A 23,929-nucleotide genomic window follows, 5' to 3' on the forward strand; every position below is an offset into this window, starting at 1 on the left:
TTAGCTTCTAGTAATCACTGGAATATATATTGGGTATCTAGCAAAACTTATTGTTCGGTTCATTTGACGAAATAATTATACGTATAAGGCACGATTGCATAGTTTAGAGGCGACCCCCACGTCATCGGTACCATTAGCGTAAGGCCGACTCCGCAGAACTTCAACTTAGCTACAACTTCTCCAAATGACTGACTCGACGCGCATTTTCTCCCTTCTGAGGGAAACAAACATTCCATTGCGCACATGTGCACCGAATTAAAACTGTGATAATAAATGATCATCTTATCTCAACTGTTGTGTCCAGCCTAGAGTCCTTCTCCGATCTCCAGGCCCTCCGCCATGGCTCCTCCTGCTATTCCCGCAGCAGACCTCAGCTCATTCACCACTTACCTAAAAGGGTGCAGGCGAGTAATTGCCTTACTAGGAGCCGGGATCTCTGCATCATCAGGTCTTCCCACCTTTCGAGGAGCCGGTGGTCTATGGCGATCGTATGACGCGACGGACCTCGCAACGCCCGAGGCGTTCGATGCCAACCCAGACCTAGTATGGCAGTTCTACAGCTATCGAAGACACATGGCCTTGAAAGCACAACCGAATCGTGCACATTATGCTCTGGCTGAGCTTGCACGAAAGAACAAGGACTTCATAACACTAAGCCAGAATGTCGATGGTGGGTAGTACTTGGGTCCTTGCTCCGAAGTGGCACTCTACTAACTGGTTGCTTGAATTTACTCAGGCCTTTCACAAAGGGCCAGACACCCGCCACATCAGCTTCATCTCCTTCATGGCTCACTTTTCACCGTAAAGTGCACGTCCTTCTATTGCAGCTATTCCCGCGAGGACTTTACCGACCCAATTGTTCCCGCTCTCGCTCTGCCAAAGAAACTTGAACCATCTGCAACAGATAGAACGGGCGAAGAGGCTTCTCGATCTATTGCCAGTGCATTAGGGAACAATGAGGATGAGGCTGATGTATCGGACGAGCGTGTTCCTCTTTCCGCAGTGCCTTATGAAGAGCTTCCCCACTGCCCGGAATGCAAAGATGGGCTTCTACGTCCTGGGGTGGTGTGGTTCGGAGAGAGTCTACCATCACATACGATTGATTACGTGGACGAGTGGTTGAACAAAGGAAAGGTTGACTTGATACTGGTAGTAGGTACAAGTTCGAGGGTGTATCCCGCGGCAGGATATGTGGATAAGGCTCGCAGTAAAGGGGCTAGAGTTGCAGTGGTAAATATGGACCGCAATGATGTTGGCTCTTCCGGATTGAAACCTGGGGATTGGTTTTTTGAGGGCGATGCGGGTACTATTGTTCCGGAAATTTTGAAGGGAGTGATAGGCGATATATAATTCACAGCTTTGCTACTATTTCTTCTACAGCTGAACAGAGTACCGCGAAAATCCGAGATCTCTTCTAATAGCGTCGGATATCTCTCACTGCGCACATTTAGGATTAATAGTACTCTATAAGAAAGTCACAGATAGCTTAATATTCCTAGTGTATGGTTTACGAAGATCGTCGGCCCATAGCTCTTTCATGGCAGCGGGAAGGAATACAAACGGACTACTTCAGCTGACCTCCACTGACATTGACATAATGTACATAACCAAATGTGACTGAACGATCTAGATTGATAATTCCCGCACATAAATTCTAGATTCAGATGTGATTTGTGGGGGTGGATTCACAAATCCTGTGTGTACCTGGAGCTGTTGTGTGACCTGTCACCCCGCTGGTGGGCGGTGGTTGCTGGGGCAATGCGGTCAAACCGAGCGATAGCGCTATCGATAAAATGTGGCATGCCAGCGCTAAACAGAGCCGATCTCCGTCAACACGTCCAAAGCCCCTCCCACTACTCCGGATTTCGCCCTTCCTAGCCTCTTTTGCAATGTCATGACCTGACTGAAGTAGGTAAGCATCTCCTTACTATGACTTCCTCCATACGGAGATAAACATCGATAATGAAAGTGTCGTTGCAAACCCCGCGTGACGTGATGTGCTGACAGTCTGCCTCGCCTACAAGAACAGAAAAGATCTCACTCGCCATAATCACGATAGACTCACTATATCTATGCCACCTAGAGCTCGATCATAAAGGATACTCCTTTGACACCTCCCGCTGTACCCCTCAGCACATGACGCCTAGCCGCCACCAAGCTTTAGAAGGAAGTTTTATTCGAATAATACACCATGGCCAAAGAAAGCGACGCCCCCGCGGACCCCTTCACGCCTAGAAGGCCGCAAGAGCAGCCCCGTCGGCCTATGTCACATCATCCTGAGTTCGGAAAGCCATCTCCTATTCGCCCAGTGCATCATCAGAGTCACCACTCTAGCAACCCCTTCAATATCCCCAAACCGAACCAGCAACGTCCGGAGCATCACAGACAACAGCCTCGGCCGCAAAACCCTGCTCACAATGGTGCCCCGCAATATCGTCCCCCCACTACTCCGGGACCTAATTCCTTCTCAACTCCCAGAAGGGAGGCCTTTGACCCATTCAAGCCCGTTAGGCCGTCCGCGTACAACGAAAACCGCTTCTCCCGCCCGGTCAACAGTGGAGCCGTTGAGATTCGACGCCCAGAGAACTTCACGTTCAATACACCCCGTGCCCCCAAGACATTCTTCGCCTCGAAGCCCTCTGCCGTTAAGATGTCGAATGCGTCGAAGAACTTGAGGAACTTTGTCGACTTGACTGGTGAGGGTGGGTTCACACCAAGTGCGCGCTCTCGGGGCCCGGGATTTGGCTCTATGGATGTCAACGGTTATGTGGACACAGCCAAGGCAAATGAAAATATCAAGGCTCTGTTGGAGGGTGCTTTCGAGGATGAAGACGAGAAGCAACCCAAGTCGAAGAGCAAAAAGAAGAAGGACAAGAAAAATAAGAAGAAGAAGAACAAGAACAAGGAAAAGAAACAAGAGAAGTCTGAGAAGAAGTCCGAGGATAAGAAGCAGGACGCCGATATTGATGATCTTGCTGCCCAGTTGGGAACCGTGACTGTACAGGAATCCGATAATGCGGATGAGAGCACTGATGAATCGGAAACCGAGTCCAACGAATCCCCTGTGAAGGAGAAAGTCAAAGAAGTCGTGGAAGTTAAGGAGGTGGCGCCAGATAACGACGCCAGTGAAACTGAATCAGAGAACGAGGAAGACGATGATGAAGAAGAAGAAGAAGAAGAGGAGGAAGAGGAAGATGATGGTACAGTAGAAGGCTTGAAGGTCAAGTTGCTCCCTCATCAGCGAGAAGGTGTCAATTGGATGTGCGACAAAGAGACCGGCCGGAAGAAGACCAAGGGTGTGCTTCCCAAGGGCGGAATATTGGCGGACGATATGGGTCTTGGTAAGACTGTTCAAGCTATTGCTCTGATGCTATCCAACAGAAAGCCCGCAGATGGTCTCAGGCGGCCCTTGTCCAATGACGAGGACGAGGATGCGAACAGTGACGATGAAGAGGAGAAAGAAAACCGCAAACTACCGGCTGGATTGAGCAAGACGACTCTGGTTGTCGCTCCTCTGGCCCTGATCAAGCAGTGGGAGTCTGAGATCAGCGACAAGGTTGAAAACTCGCACAGAATGCGGGTCCTGGTGTACCATGGAAATGCACGGGCTAAGGGGACAGACAAGCTTGAGGACTACGATGTGGTTATCACCACGTATGGTACCTTGACCTCGGAGCATGGTGCTAAGGACAAGAACAACAAGAAATCCCCCATCTTCTCCGTCTACTGGTATCGGATCATTCTGGACGAGGCTCACACAATCAAGAACCGAAACGCGAAAGCAACACAAGCTGCCTACTCTCTGGATGCAGAGTACCGCTGGTGCCTTTCGGGAACGCCAATGCAGAATAATCTCGAGGAACTGCAGAGCTTGATCAAGTTCCTCCGTATCAAGCCCTTCAATGATTTGGCGGCATGGAAAGAGCAGATTATGAAGCCTATAGCAAACGGCCGTGGAGGTCTCGCTATTGAGCGCTTGCAGATTTACCTCAAAATCTTCATGAAGCGGCGCACGAAGGATGTTCTGAAGCAGAATGCCAATCTTAAGCCCAGCGAGAATGGGCAAAAGAAGTCATCTGGCTTCCACATCGTCAAGCGAGAGGTTATCAAGGTCGAAGCGGACTTTATGCCGGGCGAAATGAACTTCTACCAGCGCCTAGAGCAGAGAACAGAAAACAGTCTCGAGAAGATGATGGGTGGTGAGAAGGTCGACTATGCTGGTGCTTTGGTCCTGCTGCTGCGTCTTCGGCAATCTTGCAATCATCCAGACCTTGTTAAGAGCGACCTCGCTCAGGATAAGGACGTTCTCTTGCAGAACGGGCACTCCGGCAGCCAGAAACCCGCCAAGAATGATGAGCTGGACAGCATGGCAGACCTTTTCGGGGCACTGAGTGTTGTGAGCAAGAAGTGCGACATCTGCCAAATGGATCTGAAGAAAGAGGAGGCGTCTGGCGGTAATAGCAGGTGCAAAGAATGTGAAGTCGCGTTGAGTGCCGACCTCACTGACACCGGCAAGAAGAAGAAGAAGAGCGATCGGAGGTCGATTATTGATTTGACAGAGTCACCTTCGACACGCCGCGGAGAGGCGCAGGTCATCCGGTCTCGGAGAAACCGACGAGTTGTGTTAGACAGCGACGACGAAGATGAGGACGAAGGCGAGTGGCTTGTCCCGGAAGATCAGCGCGGGAGGCCGAGCCTTGGAACAGCGGGAGGCACCGATGATGAAGACGCAGAGGGCGGTGGTGAATGGCTGAACTCGGATGATTCTGACAGTGACGATGATGGGCCTGAGTCTCCTTCTCGCAAGCCAACGGGCATAAGTCGTCGGAGCCCTGAGGTGGAGTCTGACGATGACGATATTTACTTGAATGCCGGAGACGATGATAATAAGATCCTGCCTTCGACGAAGATCCGGCGCCTAATGAAAATTCTCAGGCGCGAGTCATCAGACCACAAATTCATCGTCTTCTCAGTCTTCACCTCCATGCTTGACAAGATCGAGCCATTCCTGAAGCGCACAGGAATTGGATACGCACGATATGACGGAGGCATGCGGAACGATCATAGAGAGGCCAGTCTCAACAAGCTACGGAACAACAGTGGCACAAGGGTCCTTCTCTGCAGTTTACGCGCTGGTGCATTGGGACTGAATCTGACTGCAGCAAGTCGCGTGGTCATCTTAGAGCCTTTCTGGAATCCTGTAAGGTTACCACAATTTCTGGAAGTATAATATGCTAATCCTTTCTAGTTCGTTGAAGAGCAGGCTATCGACCGAGTCCACCGTCTGAACCAGACAGTGGACGTCAAGATCTACAAGATGATCATCAAGGGAACCGTGGAGGAACGTATCATCGATCTGCAAGATCGCAAGCGAGAGCTGGCCAACGTGACCATCGAAGGCAAGACTGCCGCAGCCAAGCTGACGATGAAGGATATGATGGCACTTTTTGGCAAGGATGCCGAAGCACGTTACAACGGTGACCGCGATCTCGACCTGAATCAGACAACAAAGCTGCTGAATTCCGGCGCTGACAGCAACTCGGGCTCAACATACGCCAGTGAGACGCAGACCTCTAGCTCTCGAGATCGAAGCCGTCAGCAGGCGAAGCGGACTTCCCGTGGCGAAGACTCGGTGTATGGTAGGCGGTGGTAAGCATGATTTACTGGTAGCATGATGATTTGGGATTAGTGTGGGCGTTAGGCTGGTGAGGACAAGCTACTGGTTACTGCATTGATGTAATTTCGGGATTTACCTTTCTACATTATGAACAGGGCTTTGGGAGTTTAGAATTCATACGATTCGTTCATCTGATCATTGGCTTGGCTTGTTGGCCGACCCGAAACATGAAATCAACATGCAATAGCTTGACTTACACTGTAGACCTCCTATGGTTTAGTGCCTTGGACGATATTTTCTGTCACTTCAACGAGACATTGCTTTGAAAGAAACCACAACATCACGCCCCTACTTCCTGCTACTAACCCACTAACAACTATCCCCCATCACCTTCTCCAAATCCCCCATCTTCGCCACAAGCTCCCCCTGACCCCCTCTCTTCGCCCCCTCCCGTGCCTCCTCACTCATCCTCTTCACAATCAACTCTGCAGCGAGATGAAACGGACATACAAGCAGCTCAAGAGCCCGCCACTCACGAAGCACCTTCATCCCGTCGACATCACTAGGCCTTAGAACCCCCCGTTTGACCAAACAAGCATTTAACGTCTTCCCAACCCACCACAAATCACCAGGAACATCATCATCACTGAAATCACCAGAGAGAAGAGCTTGTGAGAGCTTCCCTTCCGTTGGATCCTCCCCATAAGGACCCATCACGTTACCGCCTAGATCCTGCAGCGAGACAAGGAACTCGTGGGCTGGGTGCGCTATGCAGGCGAAGTCGAAGTCGATGAGGGCTGTCAGCTTGCAAGTGCTGGGGTCGATGAGGATGTTGTTCATTGCTGGGGTATTGTTAGTATCTTAATGGGTAGGTGGGGTGTCTGCAGGGGTTTATACTGAGGTCACCATGGATGAGCACTCTGGTATCAGAGTCTGAAAGGTTGGGTGCTGTGAACCGATTGATTAGAGATTCGAGTCGTTCTCGTACCCCATGATCTCGCCATCCATTAATGACAGGGCTCGTATCAGCATCGTGCAATTCATGCTGCAGTCGTGCTTTGAGAAGCATCTCGTAGGTAGACCACGGTCCACCATTCGTGGTGGTCATTTCCGCACTGATGATGCTGCCGTCGCTGGATAGACCAAGTCCACCGTAGGTGATCACCGATGGGAGTGGACAGTTCCGAAGCCCAGACAATATATCTGTTACCTGTTCGATGATAGACTTCTTGATCGTCTCGGACTGAGAAGGGAAGAACTCGTCTAGTGGTACACCGGACTTGCACTCCATCAGTACCCAGGGTAAGTCATCCGGATGGCTAGGTTTGGAGCAAAATGTATATATCTTGGGAATGAGACTACCCAGTCCGGGGCGATATGACTCAAGTCCCTGACGAGCGAGAGACATGGCGGCGACTTCGTTCTCGATGCGCGAGGCATGTGGGTTGATGCCCATAGCAAGTGGGTTGCTCATTCGGAGGATGTATGTTAGTGTCCCATCGGGAGGGGAGGTAGTGCAGGGGTGGGGGGTTCTGTTTGAGATATGGAACGAGGAAGTACTGGCAGGTTCGGATAATTCAAGCTTGTAGATGAAGTTGTTGTAGGGACAGGGACCGAGTTCTTGGTATGCCACGGGGGTGATGGTAGAGACTTGGAGGTTGTATTGTTTGGTGATGCGCTGGATTTGCTCTAGGCGAGTGTGGTAGTTTCTGTGGTTGATGTCTGACATTGTGGGTGTTGGTTAGTCGGGAGATGTTGGTTTGGGGTTTGTCATATGCTGGTGGGAATAGTAGGACGGCCATTGATATGTCTATTGTAACAATTTTGGAAAGCTCCAAGGTCAAGGGGGGTGTGGTGGTGTTCATTAGCATTGTTTGCTTATCTTTGTTCTAGCCTGTCGCATATCAAAACGCCAGGGGTATAGGGTTTACTCCGCCGGAGTCCGATATGACTTTCCGAATATAATGGTAGTTATTGGTCTGGATGGCAAAAGAAATTTGATTAGAGAGAAGGTTTATCGCCATAGCTCGTTATCTCTAATAGGCTTGAGGCTAGTTGAATACTATGGCGCATGCAATAATGACAAGAGATGAATAAGCTCAAAAAGAGGGGTGCGCTAGAGGAACCAACGCTACAGGAACAACTTAGCCCCAAATCATCGGAGAATGCCATTCACCTTTGCTTCATCAACTAGGATTATCACTTGCACCATAATATTGATCTCGATCTTTCATATTAACACCCTCAGAAAAGGCACATTCAATAGTGTCTTCAAATATTACCGGCTGCCTGATTCTTCCTCATCTTGACGCTAAATTCTCACCTCCAATCCTTCTGTATACGCACTCCACGTGATTCAACCTCACGACTGCTGCCTGAACTGCATACATAAAACAACCCAGAAAGCAAGGACATCTCTTATCCTAACCTCCAGTCCATTAATCCAAAGTCGACACCATGGAATTCCACCCCAAACTCATCATCCTCCTACTCACAGCCCTAGTAATCGCCGGCGAGTCCTTCCGACGCTACCTGAAGCGCCGCCAATTCGCCCGCCGCCATGGCTGCGAACCGGTGGCACGATCCTTCAGTAAAGACCCTTTCCTAGGCCTGGACACCATCCTCGGAACAATGCGCACAAGAAGAGAGCATCGTATCCTCGAGCGAAGCTGCAATCTATTTCGCACTCTCGGCAACACATTCACCGTCAAAGAGCTGGGCCGTAGTGCAATCTTGACCATCGAGCCCGAAAACATCAAGACAGTCTTATCCCTCAACTTCAACGACTACAGTCTCAAACACCGCTACGAGGCAATGAAGCCTCTTCTCGGAGAAGGCATCTTCAACACGGACGGCCACCACTGGGCCACATCGCGCGCGCTTATCAGACCGAGTTTTGCCCGCGAGCAGGTGACTGATCTGCGCTTGTTGGAGGAGTTGATCCAGGATCTATTCGCGTTACTCCCACGGGATGGGAGCACAGTAGACTTGCAGGAACTATTCTTCCGGTATACAATTGACTCCGCGACGGAATTCCTCTTCGGACAGTCGGTGGGCGCGCTGAAGGAGAGTCACTCGGAGGTCGGGTTCGCGGAGGCGTTTCATTATGCCCAGATGGCGATCCCAATGCGGGGAATGCTGGGTCCGCTTGGTGTCTTCTTTCGTGATAGGAAGGCTGAGGAGTGTAATCGCATCTGTCGGGACTTTGTGCAGAGGTTTGTTGATGAGGCTCTCTATGCGGCTGCGACGAGGAAGGAAGATGAAGCGACGGAGACTAAGCGGAAATACATCTTCTCTCATGAGTTGGCATCCCGGACATCTGATAAGCAGCGAATCTTGGATGAGTTGATGAATGTGCTCCTAGCTGGCCGGGACACGACAGCCAGTCTTCTTGGGAATATGTTCTTCGTGCTGGCGAAGAGCCCAGCTATTTGGGCAAAACTGCGCGCTGAAGTTGAAACTCTGCAGAACCGGCCACCGACGTACGAGGAGCTGCGCGGCCTGAAGTATGTTCAGTGCTGTGTGAATGAATGTATGAAATCCATCTCACCTTCTTCTTTGTGATTGATTAATCTCACTGACATGAAATCATAGCCCTGCGCCTTCACCCTGTCGTCCCCCGCAACGAACGCGAAGCAGCCAAAGACACAATACTCCCTGTGGGCGGAGGCAAAGATGGTCTCTCTCCCGTCTTCGTCCCCAAAGGAGCTATCGTCGGATACAACGTCTACGCCATGCATCGTCGACCCGACATCTACGGTCCAGATGCAGAGGTATTCCGCCCTGAGCGCTGGGAAGATGGGAAGCTTCAGCCGCGCTGGGGATATTTGCCGTTCAATGGCGGACCGCGGATCTGTATTGGTCAGCGCTACGCCTTGACAGAGGTCAGCTATGTTCTTGTGCGGATGGTGCAGGAGTTTCGTAGCCTGGAGAGTCGGGACCCCGGACCCTGGGTGGAGGGGTTGGCGTTGACACTTTGTTCGAGGAATGGGGCCAAAGTTGGCCTAATTCCAAGCCATACAAATTAATTTAACTGGATAATTGGAAGATGAGCCACGTAATAATGAGATATATGCAGGGTCCGCTTCAGAAGAGGAATAGTTTTGACCTTGCAGTCAGTGAGAATGAATCTTGTCGCTACTACCGCTTCTTGCCGGCTTACATCCAACCACTCGCTAATGTGCTTTAGCGAAGCGATCACCTAGACTTTTGATAGTAATAGAAACTGTTAGGAATGCAACGATACAATTTAGTGCTTATGTCGGACATTAGTGTTCTCCTCCGGCGGGAAGAGGAGTAAACTAATTGCACTAAATTCTGACACCTCACAGGGTATGCGGAGACTGAGGGGATCGATAGATACCTCGCAGACTGTACAATTAAGGAGGGAGAGGGGCAGAGACTAACTAGTGCCTAACACTTTCTGCTCAAGTTGCCCATGAGATAAAGAGGAAAGGCTGTGTTGGCGGCCAACATGCAATTCATGGCCCGGCATAGCCTATCCACAGCGGAGAGAAAGAACCGTTTGCGATGTTTACTTTAGCGACACTACTTGAAGCTAATGCATGTTGCTCACACCGGGTAGATCGGAAGAGTAAGAGACTATACCCAGACGACCAGCTTTAGATAGTCGAGTAGATGACTGGCTAGTATCACTAGCCAGTGGTTCGTTAGCCAATTAGGGCGTGTGCAGCAGCAAAATATATTGATGTAATTTAGCGCTTGACGGGCACTCCTCCGTCCATTGTGAAACTTCTACAAGGTAGTCTGCGGCGTGCTCCGTATATGCTCATTACATACTAATTGTTGACTGCATTGACTTGGTTACTACATAGAAACACTGACATGTCTGTACATCTTGCTAGAATAAGCTGACTGGATATGATGTTGCCCCGTCGGCCCTTTCCGCCCACAGTCTCCCCCGCCTCCACTTGATCTGTTCCGGTCCACATGGATTGGGCGCTCGGGGACATACTTAGTTCATCCTTGGCGACGGACAGATAACCGAACAGAAGGCGAAAGTACGTAGCTAAGCTAGCATCCTAAAGAGTTTACCCGCGTAGATAATTGCTTGGGAGTTTTCCGTTCCCGTTGGCCCTAACGAGCCTCCGCAGCCTTGTCTCCTTCCCACACTTCCCCCTCTCTCGACTGGCCAGCACTCCAGGCAAGGGTATCCACACGCCCCTCCCTTCTTTGTCTTTTGTGTCTATAGTCTTTCACTACCCTCCTCTGTCTCCTCTCAGTGGCCCCCTCCCCTCACTAGGGGTACGTGCCTTTCTAAGTAGGAAGCGGGAGGATGGATAAGCAAAATGAACCCACAAAGAAACAGAAAAAAGGGACATTTAACATTTGCCAATGGACGTTATCTACTACTACTACTACTATTTCTTCTTCTTCTACTAAGCGCACTTACGTGTCTCTCATTACCGTTTATCCCCATATGGAAAATACGCGCCAGCATAAGTAACCTTCCGAATTGTGTTACATTCCAAACCAACATTGTAAATAAGTAGCTAACTACACACCCAATTCCTCATAAATATATCTATTCCCACTGTTTCACCAACTCCAGAATAGTCTTCTTCAACTCCTCCGGAGCAGACAACTGCGCACTATGACCCGTAGCAAGCTCCCGGGTAATCCACTTAGCACCGGTAGCCTGAACCATAGCCGTCTGGGCCGGGTAGGGCACCGCCCGATCCTCAGTGGTGTGGATGTAGGCAATTCTATCTTTAAAGGCCTCCGTGTTCCAGCTGGCCTCAGGACAGGGACTAGAGAAGGAAGTCAAGCCCTGACTCAGGGAAGTCTGGGTCGCGGCATCGGCAAGGGTGGGTTCAACATCGTAGAAGAGAGGGGGCTTGGGCTCGTCGCATTTGAGGAGGTTTTGCTCTTTCTATAATCCCATTTCGTCAACACCAGATATGAATGGGTCATCGGGTCAATTGGAGGAAGGGGGAGGGGCACATACATCCATATACATATGCGGCGGCAAATTTCCGCCAAAAGAGTCAATCACACTCAGACCATCACCACCACGAGGCAGGATCGTCGCGATGAAGATCTGGCCGAGCACGGAAGTGGACTTGCCCTGAGCGGCACGGTCGGCGGGTCCCAGTCCGCGCGCCGCCGCGCTAGCCGGCATTCCACTGTACGAGTGGCTGATCAGGATCACATCCTGATTGCCGACGTCCAGGAGGGGGAGGATCAGTCGGTTTCGCACGTAGTCGGCGTCGTCGGCGGCCGTGACCTCTCCCTGGGCGCCAATGCTGGGAAGAAGGCCAGTGAAGGCGCCGTAGCCGGCGGATTGGAGGAGGTGGAGGAGGTGGGCGTAGTGTGCTGGGTTCTGGGAGGCACCGGGCACGACGACCAGGGCGGGCTTCTTCTTGTCGGTGGAGATGGTCATTATTGTTCAGGGGAGTAGTGATACTAAGACAAGAAAATAAAAGGGGATTAATGTAGTATGTAGTAGGGAAAATTAGTTCAGTTCTTGGAAAGAGGGGGATTGGGAGAAGTATTTATGTCTGCGGAGGGGGAGCCGTACGTGACAGTCTACAATTTCAACTTCCGAAGGCCGGCGCTTACTATCTACTTTAGCGTTGTAAGATGTTCTTTGTTCAACGGCATAGTGAGAGAAATAAAAACACGTTTGTTGAATGGAGCCAGCCAGGGTGAGTCTGTCTTGCGCTAGAAAAGGAATGGGTAGCTCGGGGGCAGTCGAGTAGTCCGAAGCGAATGACCCACCGTCCGCAACCACCCCTGTACGTTTAGCTTGTTCCCTTAGATGTCTATGAAGAGGGGATGACCGGCACAGTCACTCCTCTTCTGGGTCGAGGGTGGAGGTGTCAGCCTTGCGTCTGGTGTCCCTACTAATTATACCTTTGGACTGAAGGTATTGTTGCTACTCCCATTGATAATTGGGCACAATAGACTGAGCCTATATGACTACAACTAAACCCACAAGATAGTTTTGGTAACATACACTAACACACTAAACTTCAACGATGATGATGATGATGATAATAAATTCAAAATTTCCAAAGACTCCCTGATCAAGCAGATACTTTCATACCTCCAAGAGTTCCACCTCGCTTGAGGTACTTGGAGTCAATTTCTTCTCAGGCCCACGCTGATGAGAGCTTCCCGACTGCATATGTGACTGGGGAAGGCTGCGCGAATCGTGGAACTTCGTCGATCCCTCCTTCTTGCTACTGAGCAGGCGAATCCATTGCTTGGGTCCGCGCCAGTTACGGAGCAAAGGTCCCAGTGTAAGCATAGAGCCCACGACAATAAAGATGGGTGGCTCGAGAAGGGCCCAGAGGATATTGTAAATGAAGGGTACTAGAACGGATCAGATATCTCGTCAGCAAACGTGTACGATAAGAGTTGAAGGCGATGTGAATCAGGAAAACATACCCTCAAACATGCTACTGATAGTCGCGGGCTCCTTAGTCCACTGAACGGCGTAGTACAGTCGAACGAGTGATGCCGCCATGCAGCTATTTCACCACAATATTAATTATCTGACAGAACATTTGAAAGGGGTGTCAACTTACGTGCTTCCCAAGATAAAGATCACAGACATAAACAGCTTCTTTGACTGATCCATCTGCAATTTCTGTACAGCGGCGATTGGAAGAGCCAGTGTCAGAAGATCAAACAAGCTATTCCCGGCAACGTAGCATATAAGAATCGCCGAGGCGTTGATATCGTAGGGGGCGGTGGGATCCCATTGCAGGTAGACCGGCCATTTTGAGAAGATAACAGCCAGTACAATCGCCAAGGTGAAGCTGGAGATCAGCGCAATGAGCACATTGCTCGCTATGACAAACGGACGGGAAATGCCGAAGATGCGCCGGTAGAAGAAGAGCAAAGAGACTTTGATGACCCCCATAGTGGCGATTTGAGCATTTTCGCAAGCGAAGTTTATCTTCAATGCGAATATGATAGCCTCCATGGTTGGCTGATACTCCGGGTCTCCAATGCCGGTAACAGCATCTGTGTAGTCGATGATAATGCTAATCCCGCAAGAAAGAATCTAGGCAGAAACACTGGATATTAGCAGCATGAATGATAGGGTGAATGGCGATAGACTTGGGGACTGTACCAGGGCGAGGATAATCGTCCAGTCATCGGCACCCAAGTAGAGCTTGGAATATATCCGGGCGTAGACGCGAAGTGCAACGGCAAAGATAGCCAGGACGCCTAGAATTGTGGTCACAATGATGATCGCCTTGGCCGTACTGGTAATACCATGACCCTCATAATACAACATCTTGCTGAATTAGCTTGCAGACAAGAGGTAAGGAGAAAGAGAAAAACGAGCAACGATGATGGCAGAGGCGCGACAGTCAAAAAACATCCCCTTATAATGACTTGGGAAGAGCATCATGCACATCTTGCCTTGGCTGATGCGTGAAAGGAGTGGAAGACTGCCAGGCTGATTCAATGCTAAGTTAGCCCATCATTTGTCTGCCACCGTCCGTCTGACTGTAGCGACTGTATAGCCCCCATACGCCAGGATCAGAGGCACACCGCGACTGCAACAGGGCTGTCGACACCGTCGGCTGAAGCAGACTGAGTGTGGGGGCCGAAGGATTCGCCTGCAAATACTCGACAAGGGCCTGTGACAAATGCTGCAGAACCACAATGGCCTTGTCAGAATGGACAGGAGGAGGAAGAGGAGGGGAGGGAGGGCTGCCTTGCAGGGTTACAACTCCTTCGAGGAAGCGAAGCTAATGGATTGCACTGCCCATCTGGCTCAGGGACTCGAAGACCTGACACGAAGGATGATGGTGTCTCTAAGTTTCCGGAACAACCTGCCAAGAAAACTACTAATTAAAAAATGCTTCAAACAATCAGTTGTCAGGCGGCCCGAGGAAGTCCACTCATCTTAGTCCCTCGATTACTTCCGGGGAAAGAGTGGGTCAAGCGCAGTGGTGAATTCTACTTCTCTAATAGTCTGACTACGCACTAGTACACTCTGTCAGATTGAGTAACCGAAGTTCTTCAAATCGATCTGCTTATGCACCCCGGACTAAAAGGACTATCGACCGATTTGCTTTCCCCCACACACTAGCCAGGCTCCACAACAACCCCTCTTTATAGCGCATACCAATGGCTTTAGCTTGCATGCCTGCAGGCCAAATGTTGAATCCGCCTTACCATTTCGCTTAAGCACTGTTCCCAATGTCAGTACACATATTGACCGCGCCGAGAAGTAAGTGCAGGAACTTACGTATCCTCGTACGTAATGAACCGACTGTTCAGCACAGCAGAGGGATCGCGTTCCTCAACCTCATCTCTCTTGTTGATGGAGTCTTCGTAGGTGATGAATCGCGTGTTCAGCACAGCGGAGGCATCACGCTCCTCGACATCATCTCTCTTGCTGATGGAGTCTTCGTAGGTGATAAATCGCGTGTTTAGGACAGCGGAGGCACCACGCTCCTCGACTTCGGATGGAGCTGCGACAGGGGCCGCCGTGGCAGACCTGGCCAGGGTGAGGAATATCGCGAGTGCGCTCAAGGCAGTACGCATATTGAAATATTCTGAGAAGTCAAAGTTCAAGGCCGGTGCCGAATTGAAGTTCAAAAATGTTTGAGGAAAACAGGAAGAGATCAGTAGAAAAAGTTGGTGAGATTGCCTCCGCCAGCTCATCAGGACACCACAAAGCCGGCAACGAAGCTTATATATTCCCTACGCTCTACCAATATCCTCGGTCTCTTGGTGTAAAACTGCTTTCCAAGACAGTTCCACGCCAACTTTGTCGGCTTTGGAGTCCGTTGTGTTGGCACCAGGCCAAGGGAATAGTTGCGCGCGGCTGCATCTAGTCCGTCCATCCTCACATCAGCCCATCGCAGACGTGTACTGTGCATTACAGAGAAGTGGGGTCAAGGTAGTATTTGCTTAAAATCTCACTGTCAAGGCACCTCGCAAATGAAGTTCTATAGGGCTTTCCACTCCGTTTCTGATGCGGCAAGAGCGGTGGGTTAGAGACCAATGACCGCACTAAACGACAGGTAGACATTTCAGTCATGCATAAATAATTCTCGCCAAGTACGTCCGGCATTTTTGGGGTTGCAATGCGCGGAAATCCGGCACCAATTGGCCCCCAATGTTCATACTCCGGTCGATGAAGAGATGCATCGGTCTCTGCATGGATGGGTAGAGCAGGAGCAGGGCTAAACCACTCCGAGGAGATAATCACAGTACTGGCTTGCCTTTGGTCGACACCGTTGTCGCTCCTCTCTGTTCCCTCAGCACTGCCTCCTACCCATAGCCTCCCCCCAGATCACTTCACCTGTGATTTTTCAAGTACTTTGTTCTTCTCCCCTCTGGTGCTCTGCCTTCTCCCTGCCTTCTCCCTCCTCTGCACTCTGCGTCTTGACTACTCTCTCCTACCCCCTCACAGCCAGCATATACTCAACCCTAGCTTCGCAATGACCGGATCCAGACTAGAAGATAGACAGAGCGAGGAGCGTCTTATATCAAGTTTTGATGAGGAAAACTTCCTCAAAGACAATAGGAGTCCCGGGGCGAGAAGGTCACGATGGTGCCAGTATCAACCCAACGGGACTCTGATTCTATCTGTGTGGACATTATTTCTGTTCATAGCTTCTGCCTACCTTTGGTCAACAATAGCTCGTCATCGAAAGACCGTTGCCGCTTGTCAAAGCGATGACTTCCTACCCATTGACTCGCCAGCCTTAGAGGCGGTCAAGAATACGGGTCATATCGAGAAGTTTGACGGCAGCTTTGCAAAGCCCAATGCTTTCAAGGGACCTCCAAGTCCTGCCATTGATGCTGCCTGGGACGATATCACTTATGCTTCTGGTAAGTCATCTTCAACTAGATCATTTCTACTTAACACGATGCTTACGATCTGTTCAAGGTGGTGTTATCAATGTTGATGAGCAAACACTTCGGCATATCAATGCGTCCGAATACTCAGTTGGACTGGCTGACGAGCTTGGCGGCGGTTACATGGGCTCGGTGGAAGTTTTGCATCAGCTACATTGTCTGAATATGCTCCGCCAAGCTAGCTACGAGGATTATTACAAGGACAAGCCGGGTCCGTGGGAGGATAGCCCGCAGATTCTACGGCATCATCTTGGTGAGTCAATACTGGGGCATGACAGATCTTGATGCATCGATGGATAGAATGTTGACAAATCCATGAATATAGATCATTGCATTGATATCCTACGACAGAAGGTAAGCCAGAAGGGTGTTTTTTGTCACATAGTTCTTATGAATTTCCACTGGCTAACGGCTGTTACTTGACAAATAGTTAATGTGTGATGCGGACGTTGGTATTCTGACATATGTCTGGGTGAAGGGGCATAAAGACCCATTTCCAGACTTCAATGTGTATGAAGAAAATCCCTCCATCCCCTTCTCAACAACACATGTAGCATTCTTCAAGGGTCCAGAACTTGCAAGTACAAGGCTGACCTTACGTGACATTCGCAGGCACCATAAATGTCGTGATTTCCGTGCGGTGAAGCAATGGGTCGGGCAGCATCAACTCTACGCAACACCCGAACATGGCATTGAGCGCCTACCTGGTGCGAAGGAGATGCCTAGTACACCGTAGATACATGAATACTACACAGAATACAATACACTACAAATGTTAATTCTGGTTGGGAGTTCCAACAAGTGCCCGCCCACCAAGCAGTAAGGGGCAGACTCGCGGCGCGTGTACGATCAAGTGGAGCCTTTGTCACATACTGAGTTTTAAGAATAAAAGAAAAAAAAAAAAAAAAAAAAATTCGCTTCAACAAAAGAGTGTAAATCGAACTTCGGTGCAACATTATTATTGACAAACTCAGATATACCTCCCGCAACGCCAAATCATCTCTTTTGCGCCACAAGATGAGGAAAGATCCCACCCATTCTGATATGTTTAGCCTCGATAGTCTCACTAACGGAAGCCTTTAGTTTACGCAGTTCATCCAGTTCTGATCTCCGGTGATTGCTGTTCTCAGCTGCAGTTTTGTTCTGGGCCTGCTGCTGCTGTTCCATTCTCATAAGTGCGGAGTGCAGGAAAAGGCTGATCGACTCTGTGAGGAGGTCTGAAAATTGCAGGCAGACGTCTGGATCGGCATCATCCTGACAAAACCCTCCAGGACGTAGATTGAAATGAAGGATACTGAGAGCATCTTCATCATTGTCACCTTTGAGTGAGAGAATTCGTCGCAGCATGAAATGTGGCAGACTGAAAAGACCCGAAAAGGAATGAAGTCAGTCAATGTGATTAAGCGGCAACAAGTGAGGGAAAGCCACGCAGAAAGTTTATAACACTCACTAAGGTACTAGATCGCGAGCCCGTCTCTCCACATCAATGATTTCCATTGCTTTCAGCATATCTGGTGTTTCCGGAAATACTTTAAAAAGTCGGGCTTCGCTTTCCGTCCACTGGAGATAGCCTCCTGGTCCTGTACAAACGACCAAAGATTAGAAACCAAGCGGAAATAGTATACCAGGGCAGTCACTAGAAAGGGAGGAATAACTCACTCAAGAGTAGCAATGCATTGTCAAGCGCTCGAGAGAGCTTCTCCTCCGTAATTGCATACGCAAGGCCGCGGATATTGACCAGGTCAAATTGCCCATGATAGCGGGCATCGAAAGGTTTGGTGCAGTCGTGCTGCACAAGGTGGATTCCTGGAGTGGGGTTCTCGGGGAACGCAGCTGCGTTCAGGTCAAAGCCAACAAGAGATGGGAGGGTTGTTGTGGTTGGGGATGCAGAGGCCCCGCCTGGGGATTGTAAGGACTGAGCTACTTCCTGCAGCCAAATGCCTGTTCCGCAGCCAATGTCAGCAATTCCACCCGTTAGAGACGACAGCGGGATGGGAGGGTGGATGAGCTGATTGTTGAGAAACGTCTGCTGGATGAGGTTGTGCTGTCGGTTCAGCCGCTCGTGTTCTTCCGTTTGCTTGGAACGGTGGGAGAGGACATATGTCTGGTCTTCGGGCTCTACAGAGGCAGGCATAGTGAGGGAAATAGTAAGCCGTGGGTTAAGGTTGGTGGGTTTCTGCGGTTGAAGAAAGAAGAGCTTGGAGGAATGCAAAGGCAAGGAGGGGCTCAGCGAAGGTTACTCATGGCTTTATATCAGCAACTATACGCCGTCACACACTAGTGCTTATGGATAAGTAGAACACTTAGAGCTAATGAGTTGTCTAGTACTGCATAATCCAAGTCCCAAGTTAGCATAGGGACCCATGCATTCATGTGCACAAGGTCTTGGCGCACTCATACAAGGATAGCTTGCTCTTGATAAGTTCTTGACTCGTGCAAATCGTACAGAAGGTTACTCTAAGCCATCGTCTTAGCAAGATGTTGAGAAGTATTGGCTAGTGGTAGGTACCTTGACCGTATTGTGTCCACAGAATGGCATCATACAAACTTTCGACCCCATCAGTTACAACCATGTTGGACATACATATTGAGACGACACCGAGTGGATTAGAGCCATTTGGTCAGATTAAAATATCCTTTCATCTTCCAAATACAAGCTGGATCACGCAGACTTATGCTGCTACTTCATCCTCGTCGAATCTTCTCATACTCCGATAAAGCCCATTTCACCATCCACTCCGACTCGAGAACCTGCTTCGTCGTGCTTCGCTGTTCGGGTCTAAATGCAAGCATCGGTCGTAACATCTCAAGGATAGCATCCCTCTCTTCTGCATCAAACAAAGGCATTCCCACTTCTTGTCTGGGCTGTTGCACACTATCCTCGAAGCGATCACCCCAAGAGCGATATGGATTCCGCTTAATTGGCCTCCCATCCTCGGTAAAACTCTCTGGTCGCGCTTCCCATCTCTTCCACCACTCAGGAGGCAAGATACCCAGAGTATCTACATGCTCACGGGTCATGTAATCTTCCGTAGCGAGGAATCCTTCAAAAAGTGGCCTCTGGGCAATAATGGTCCAAATTGTGCAGGCGAGAGTCCATATATCCGATGAAAATGACAGTGGTTTATTTGGTTCAAAGCGAGCTTCAGGAGGACGATTGACTAGTGGAGTGTGAGATAGATATCTTGTTTCTTTGGAAGAAAAGGCCTCACCAAAGTCTGCAAGTAGAATCCTTGCCTCCGGAAGCGTGACTTTCTCGCTTGGTTCTCCAAGCCAGATGGGCGCAATGCCGTGGGATGGGACCCCAGGAGGAAGCGGTTTTCCGTCTAAATGAACCACTGGGTCTAGCTCAGGTGCTCCATACTTTTCATATAATTGTTCGGGTGAGAGCTGGTCAATGCCGCGAGAGGTTTTGAGCAGGATATTGCCCATATGAATATCTCCGTGGATAAACTCTCGAGTATGTATGTAGTCCACTGCTAGAACGAGCTGAGCAGCAAAAGCCCGGGCTACGTCAAGTTGGAATAAGCGGAGCCATGAGCCATCTTTCAGATCGGAGAGACTAGCCCTGGCAGGAGAGGTAACGTAGCAAATATGTTCTCCGTTTGGACCATGGATGGAGAGGGAGTCTAGAATTGAAGGGAGCATTGTCTTGCCCGGATGACTGGTCGCAGGATAATGCGGACGTGTGAGAGTGGTTAAGATACTAGCTTCCTTGGGATCTGAGTCGGAGGTGCAGATTTTCACTGCAACATACTTATTGTTTTGATCGTCACGGGCCAGCCAAGTAGTGGAGTAGGAGCCATGTCCCAGCTTATGTATTACTTGGTAACGGCCATGAAGGTGATCTCCGATTTGAATGGGGTGATAGCCTCCTGGACGATAGTGCTCGATTCTTTCCACACCTTCAAGGGTTTCATATAGGACATTGGGGCTGCACTTGTCACCAGTGGGTATTAATTTGAACGCGGTGCTAGCGAAGCCGCAACGAGGTGGCGTACGCGCTTTGGGAATCGGAGACACGACATGGGAACGCAGAACCAGCGGTCGCAGGAATGGAGCTGATGCCAGGGATAGTCGCCCCATAGCCATGAGGTAGAATTATACTAAGTCTTAGCGGAGTAGCTTCTGAGATGGATAGTCTGACCCAAGACAACCAACTCCTGGCGCACGCACCTTTGTCGACGATTGGTTAGAGCGGTGGAATGTCTGGCGGCGGGATCCTGCAGATCTCGTTTGGGGTGAACAACACTATGCAGCCAGAAAATTCAAAGATAAGAGGTAAGAAACTTGTGGCTGATCGGTGACTATAAGCTGTACTAGTAATATCCCTTGCAATTTGCCAGTCCTCTCGGTCTTGATATTTTACTGTTTTGGACCTCGCCCTATTCAACCAATCCATCAAGCTCATGGAGAATACATCCCAAGTCTCAAGCCACTTGATGAATGAATTTTTGGAGACGACCTTTACGTATGGTATTTCTTTGACTATTCTAACCTCACTTATAACCGCATTAATTTATTTTCATACCCCCCTATGACGCCTGCACCGCAATGGGAAAATCGGCAATATGCAATTTTGCCGAGCCGTAAGGGACCAAGCGGACTTTACTCGGAGACCCGGTGACATTAGGATACTTAGGGGGCACCGCAGCGGTTCCCAAGTTTTCCTCCCATGGAACCAACCATGCATCCGCGAACAGGGCAACGGGAGTAGCGTTCTTTGCCCAGATGGGATTCTGAAGTTGTCCGTCGCGGTCATAGACTTGCTGAACAGTGACTGAGGTGGGATCAATAGCGTACCGCCAAGCAGAGGTCGGGTTGAGCACATAGTCATGTGTCTGGGCGACGATCTGGTCGGCGGGCAGCGGCTCTAGGGAAGAGAAGTTTAAGGGGCTGTGGTGGGTAGAGTTGTAATCGATGTCAAGCGCGTACAGCAAAGGGCCGTAATAGACGGCTGCAGTGCCGTTGGCTGGTGACTTGGTGACTTGGATGCCCATTTCTAGATCGATGACTATCTGGGTAGTTCCCCTGGTGAGGTTGAAGGTTTGCAGGTTATTGGAATTCGAAGATAAGGGTTTGAAGTTGGCGCCCGCGAGTGAGTACTGAGAGCTCGTCTTGTTTACCCAGTCGGGAATGCGGACAGAAAATGAGAGGTCAGTAGTGGCCGTGATTGCATACTCCAGTCGGCCGGAAAAGGGGTAGTTGGTCGTGCATGCGATGGTCACGTTGCCTGTAGCCAGCTTCGTGCTCAATGTCTCGGGCCCCAGCAGCGCGTGAATTACATGACTGTCTCCCTCGAGCACATAAGAAGCGGCCACATACTTGGGATAACCCTGGCCGTGGTTGACGGTGCAGCAGGGAAAGTTAGGCTCGAGGCCATAGCTGTTGGCATAGGAGTTCACGTTTCTGAAAGGAATGGCACTCAGGTTGCGGGACCAGGGCTGATTGACCTGCTGAACATATTGATGTGACCACCCTGAAAGAGTTTAGCCGGGGTAATTCGTACTAGATGCTCATAGACTTACAATTCGGCGATAGCGCTGCAGGGAGGGAGTTGAATGCCACGCGCTCGGCTCGGTCTGCGTATGCGTTGGTGCCATAGAACCGATACAGATAGGCCATGGAAAACATCATCTCAACCGATATGCAAGTCTCCGAGCTGTTTCATGTCAGTGCCAGAAATGGTAAATCAAGAAAGAAGTGAAGAGACGCATACCCTCTCTCGGGACTGAGTCCGCCCAGATGCTCATCGGCTGTGATACTCCCAGCAAGTGTAGACTGATAAGTGGTGAGCAAGTTTACTGCTAACGCGGTCTGGTCCAGCAGAGAAGAATTTCCATTCATGCGGTAGAGCACCGTGGGATACCGTAGTCCTGATCAGGTCAACAGTTTTTCACTGCACTAGACTTCAATTTCATACCTTCCGCTAGATTGACCCCATGGGTGAATGAACTAGTCGTGATATATGGCGTTCCATGGGTAGGGAACACACCCTCAACGAAGAAGGTTGTCCAGTCCTTCCCACCTGCGACACCACCGGCAAACATAAGTTCCATGGTCTCCCAGATGATTTCAGAGTTGTTGCGTGGATAGTTCTCATACAACCACTGCAACGACATGGGCAATTCATGCGTTCGCGCTAATCCAAAGCCGTAGGGGTCAAAGCTATCTCCGAGGTTTTTATTCTCAATCAAGCCAGTGAAGTTGTCCTTGAGCATGGAATGTGCCAGAATGGTGAATTTATGCATCGCTGTCACAATCCGCTCTGTCTCGGATGGATCTGCCTGTGCATATTGCTGGATCGCTGGATTAGGACAGGCAACCACATGTAAATATACCGGGTGCATGCACTCACTACTAATCCAAAGCATAGCAGACTACGTGCCCAGATTCCTCGGGTCTGGCGAGTGGTCTCGGGCCCCAGCCATCCATCTTCAGCTTGATGATCTAGCACGTAATCGAGAAATTCCTTTGCCTGAGCTTTCAGACGCGAGTCGTTGATCGTCCAGGCAAGGGGAACCACGTAGTTAAACCAGTAGGGCGCTGCCTCGTCTAGCGTGCTGTATTCCCAACTGCCACCGACCCACGTTGACCCGGCCACAAAGCGGTAGAAGTCGTTGAGATGACCGGCCAAACCATTTGCTTCGAGCTCCAGCTGATCATGCAGCCAGCCCGTTGCGGTGATCGTACCCAAGGGAAATGGGTTATACTTGACAGGCGCGAGTACTTCTTTCATACCTTATTATATTTGTTCGGTGGTTAGTAGGGTTGTATATGCAATGCTCTTTTAGGGTGGCCCAGCTTGACTTACTTTCCGTGGAACTGCTCACTGCCGCTGTGGAGTCCACATGCAGAGCCAAAGACAACAGTTGTAGCCACTTCATATTTATTACCTACTGCCAAGATTTTGTCCACCCCATGCCTTGGAGTTTTTGGTGGAAGATAAAGAATAGAGGCTCGGCTCCATCTCCGGTATTTAGCCCGCCCTTGCTTGGTGGGTGGGGTATTCACCGGATGATCGACCGCTGGGATGCCTGTCTGAGATGGTGTTTTCCAAGAATTATATGGTCTATCTCGAATGTTGGGCGCTTGGATTACAGAGATAAAAGTACCGTATATACACAGAATTGATACCATTCCGGTCACCGTGCCTCCTCCTGCCGAGATAATGAGATATCAATCAACATTAACTGTCCCTCCCCGGGACAATCATGTCATCATAGCAGTTCGTTTCACTGGCAACCCCGCAGACTGGCAAATCTCCGGGATTTCGCCCGGGGGCCGAGAAAAGCAGCGAACAGCAGTAACTGGTCGTGAGAATTGAAGAATAGTTGACGTATTATAGTTCTTAATTGAGCCTTCTTAGAATAAGGTAATTATATCTAGGCTACACATGTGGCACCAGTGATTATATGGTTCATATTTCATATACTGTCCATATACTATAAGCAC

General features: G+C 49.9%; 11 protein-coding genes across 11 annotated transcripts; 4 read left to right on the forward strand and 7 right to left on the reverse strand.

Annotated features, from left to right (window-relative positions):
* Positions 1 to 339: 339 nt before the first annotated feature.
* An11g06980 (uncharacterized protein) lies at positions 340 to 1,350 on the forward strand (the record flags this gene model as incomplete). The annotated part of the gene is made up of 2 exons (XM_059750366.1): positions 340 to 670; positions 905 to 1,350. 2 exons carry the CDS (start codon positions 340 to 342, stop codon positions 1,348 to 1,350), a joined length of 777 nt encoding a protein of 258 aa, XP_059606364.1.
* Positions 1,351 to 2,191: 841 nt separating this feature from the next.
* Positions 2,192 to 5,788, forward strand: An11g06990 (uncharacterized protein; the record flags this gene model as incomplete). Its single annotated transcript, XM_059750367.1, has 6 exons — positions 2,192 to 2,847; positions 3,127 to 3,411; positions 3,490 to 4,485; positions 4,822 to 5,200; positions 5,249 to 5,649; positions 5,773 to 5,788. 6 exons carry the CDS (start codon positions 2,192 to 2,194, stop codon positions 5,786 to 5,788), a joined length of 2,733 nt encoding a protein of 910 aa, XP_059606365.1.
* A 198-nt stretch (positions 5,789 to 5,986) lies between these two features.
* On the reverse strand, positions 5,987 to 7,346 carry An11g07000 (uncharacterized protein; the record flags this gene model as incomplete). The annotated part of the gene is made up of 2 exons (XM_001394640.1): positions 5,987 to 6,459; positions 6,515 to 7,346. 2 exons carry the CDS (start codon positions 7,344 to 7,346, stop codon positions 5,987 to 5,989), a joined length of 1,305 nt encoding a protein of 434 aa, XP_001394677.1.
* A 728-nt stretch (positions 7,347 to 8,074) lies between these two features.
* On the forward strand, positions 8,075 to 9,645 carry An11g07010 (uncharacterized protein; the record flags this gene model as incomplete). Its single annotated transcript, XM_001394641.3, has 2 exons — positions 8,075 to 9,149; positions 9,212 to 9,645. 2 exons carry the CDS (start codon positions 8,075 to 8,077, stop codon positions 9,643 to 9,645), a joined length of 1,509 nt encoding a protein of 502 aa, XP_001394678.1.
* A 1,517-nt stretch (positions 9,646 to 11,162) lies between these two features.
* Positions 11,163 to 12,020, reverse strand: An11g07020 (uncharacterized protein; the record flags this gene model as incomplete). The annotated part of the gene is made up of 2 exons (XM_001394642.3): positions 11,163 to 11,510; positions 11,586 to 12,020. The coding sequence occupies 2 exons, from the start codon at positions 12,018 to 12,020 to the stop codon at positions 11,163 to 11,165; spliced, it is 783 nt and encodes a 260-aa protein (XP_001394679.1).
* Positions 12,021 to 12,428: 408 nt separating this feature from the next.
* On the reverse strand, positions 12,429 to 13,889 carry An11g07030 (uncharacterized protein; the record flags this gene model as incomplete). The annotated part of the gene is made up of 5 exons (XM_001394643.3): positions 12,429 to 12,500; positions 12,687 to 12,955; positions 13,031 to 13,113; positions 13,171 to 13,652; positions 13,722 to 13,889. The coding sequence occupies 5 exons, from the start codon at positions 13,887 to 13,889 to the stop codon at positions 12,429 to 12,431; spliced, it is 1,074 nt and encodes a 357-aa protein (XP_001394680.3).
* An 898-nt stretch (positions 13,890 to 14,787) lies between these two features.
* Positions 14,788 to 15,151, reverse strand: An11g07040 (uncharacterized protein; the record flags this gene model as incomplete). Its single annotated transcript, XM_001394644.3, has 2 exons — positions 14,788 to 14,794; positions 14,853 to 15,151. 2 exons carry the CDS (start codon positions 15,149 to 15,151, stop codon positions 14,788 to 14,790), a joined length of 306 nt encoding a protein of 101 aa, XP_001394681.1.
* Positions 15,152 to 16,053: 902 nt separating this feature from the next.
* An11g07050 (uncharacterized protein) lies at positions 16,054 to 17,210 on the forward strand (the record flags this gene model as incomplete). Its single annotated transcript, XM_001394645.1, has 4 exons — positions 16,054 to 16,447; positions 16,506 to 16,727; positions 16,800 to 16,828; positions 16,905 to 17,210. 4 exons carry the CDS (start codon positions 16,054 to 16,056, stop codon positions 17,208 to 17,210), a joined length of 951 nt encoding a protein of 316 aa, XP_001394682.1.
* Positions 17,211 to 17,470: 260 nt separating this feature from the next.
* Positions 17,471 to 18,608, reverse strand: An11g07060 (uncharacterized protein; the record flags this gene model as incomplete). Its single annotated transcript, XM_001394646.3, has 3 exons — positions 17,471 to 17,768; positions 17,925 to 18,054; positions 18,134 to 18,608. 3 exons carry the CDS (start codon positions 18,606 to 18,608, stop codon positions 17,471 to 17,473), a joined length of 903 nt encoding a protein of 300 aa, XP_001394683.3.
* A 551-nt stretch (positions 18,609 to 19,159) lies between these two features.
* An11g07070 (uncharacterized protein) lies at positions 19,160 to 20,566 on the reverse strand (the record flags this gene model as incomplete). Its single annotated transcript, XM_001394647.1, has 1 exon — positions 19,160 to 20,566. The coding sequence occupies one exon, from the start codon at positions 20,564 to 20,566 to the stop codon at positions 19,160 to 19,162; it is 1,407 nt and encodes a 468-aa protein (XP_001394684.1).
* A 443-nt stretch (positions 20,567 to 21,009) lies between these two features.
* Positions 21,010 to 23,361, reverse strand: An11g07080 (uncharacterized protein; the record flags this gene model as incomplete). The annotated part of the gene is made up of 6 exons (XM_001394648.1): positions 21,010 to 21,953; positions 22,003 to 22,136; positions 22,194 to 22,350; positions 22,398 to 22,773; positions 22,833 to 23,215; positions 23,289 to 23,361. 6 exons carry the CDS (start codon positions 23,359 to 23,361, stop codon positions 21,010 to 21,012), a joined length of 2,067 nt encoding a protein of 688 aa, XP_001394685.1.
* Positions 23,362 to 23,929: the final 568 nt, after the last annotated feature.

This window comes from Aspergillus niger, assembly GCF_000002855.4.
Source record: "Aspergillus niger supercontig An11".
NCBI classification, from domain to species: Eukaryota; Fungi; Ascomycota; class Eurotiomycetes; order Eurotiales; family Aspergillaceae; genus Aspergillus; species Aspergillus niger.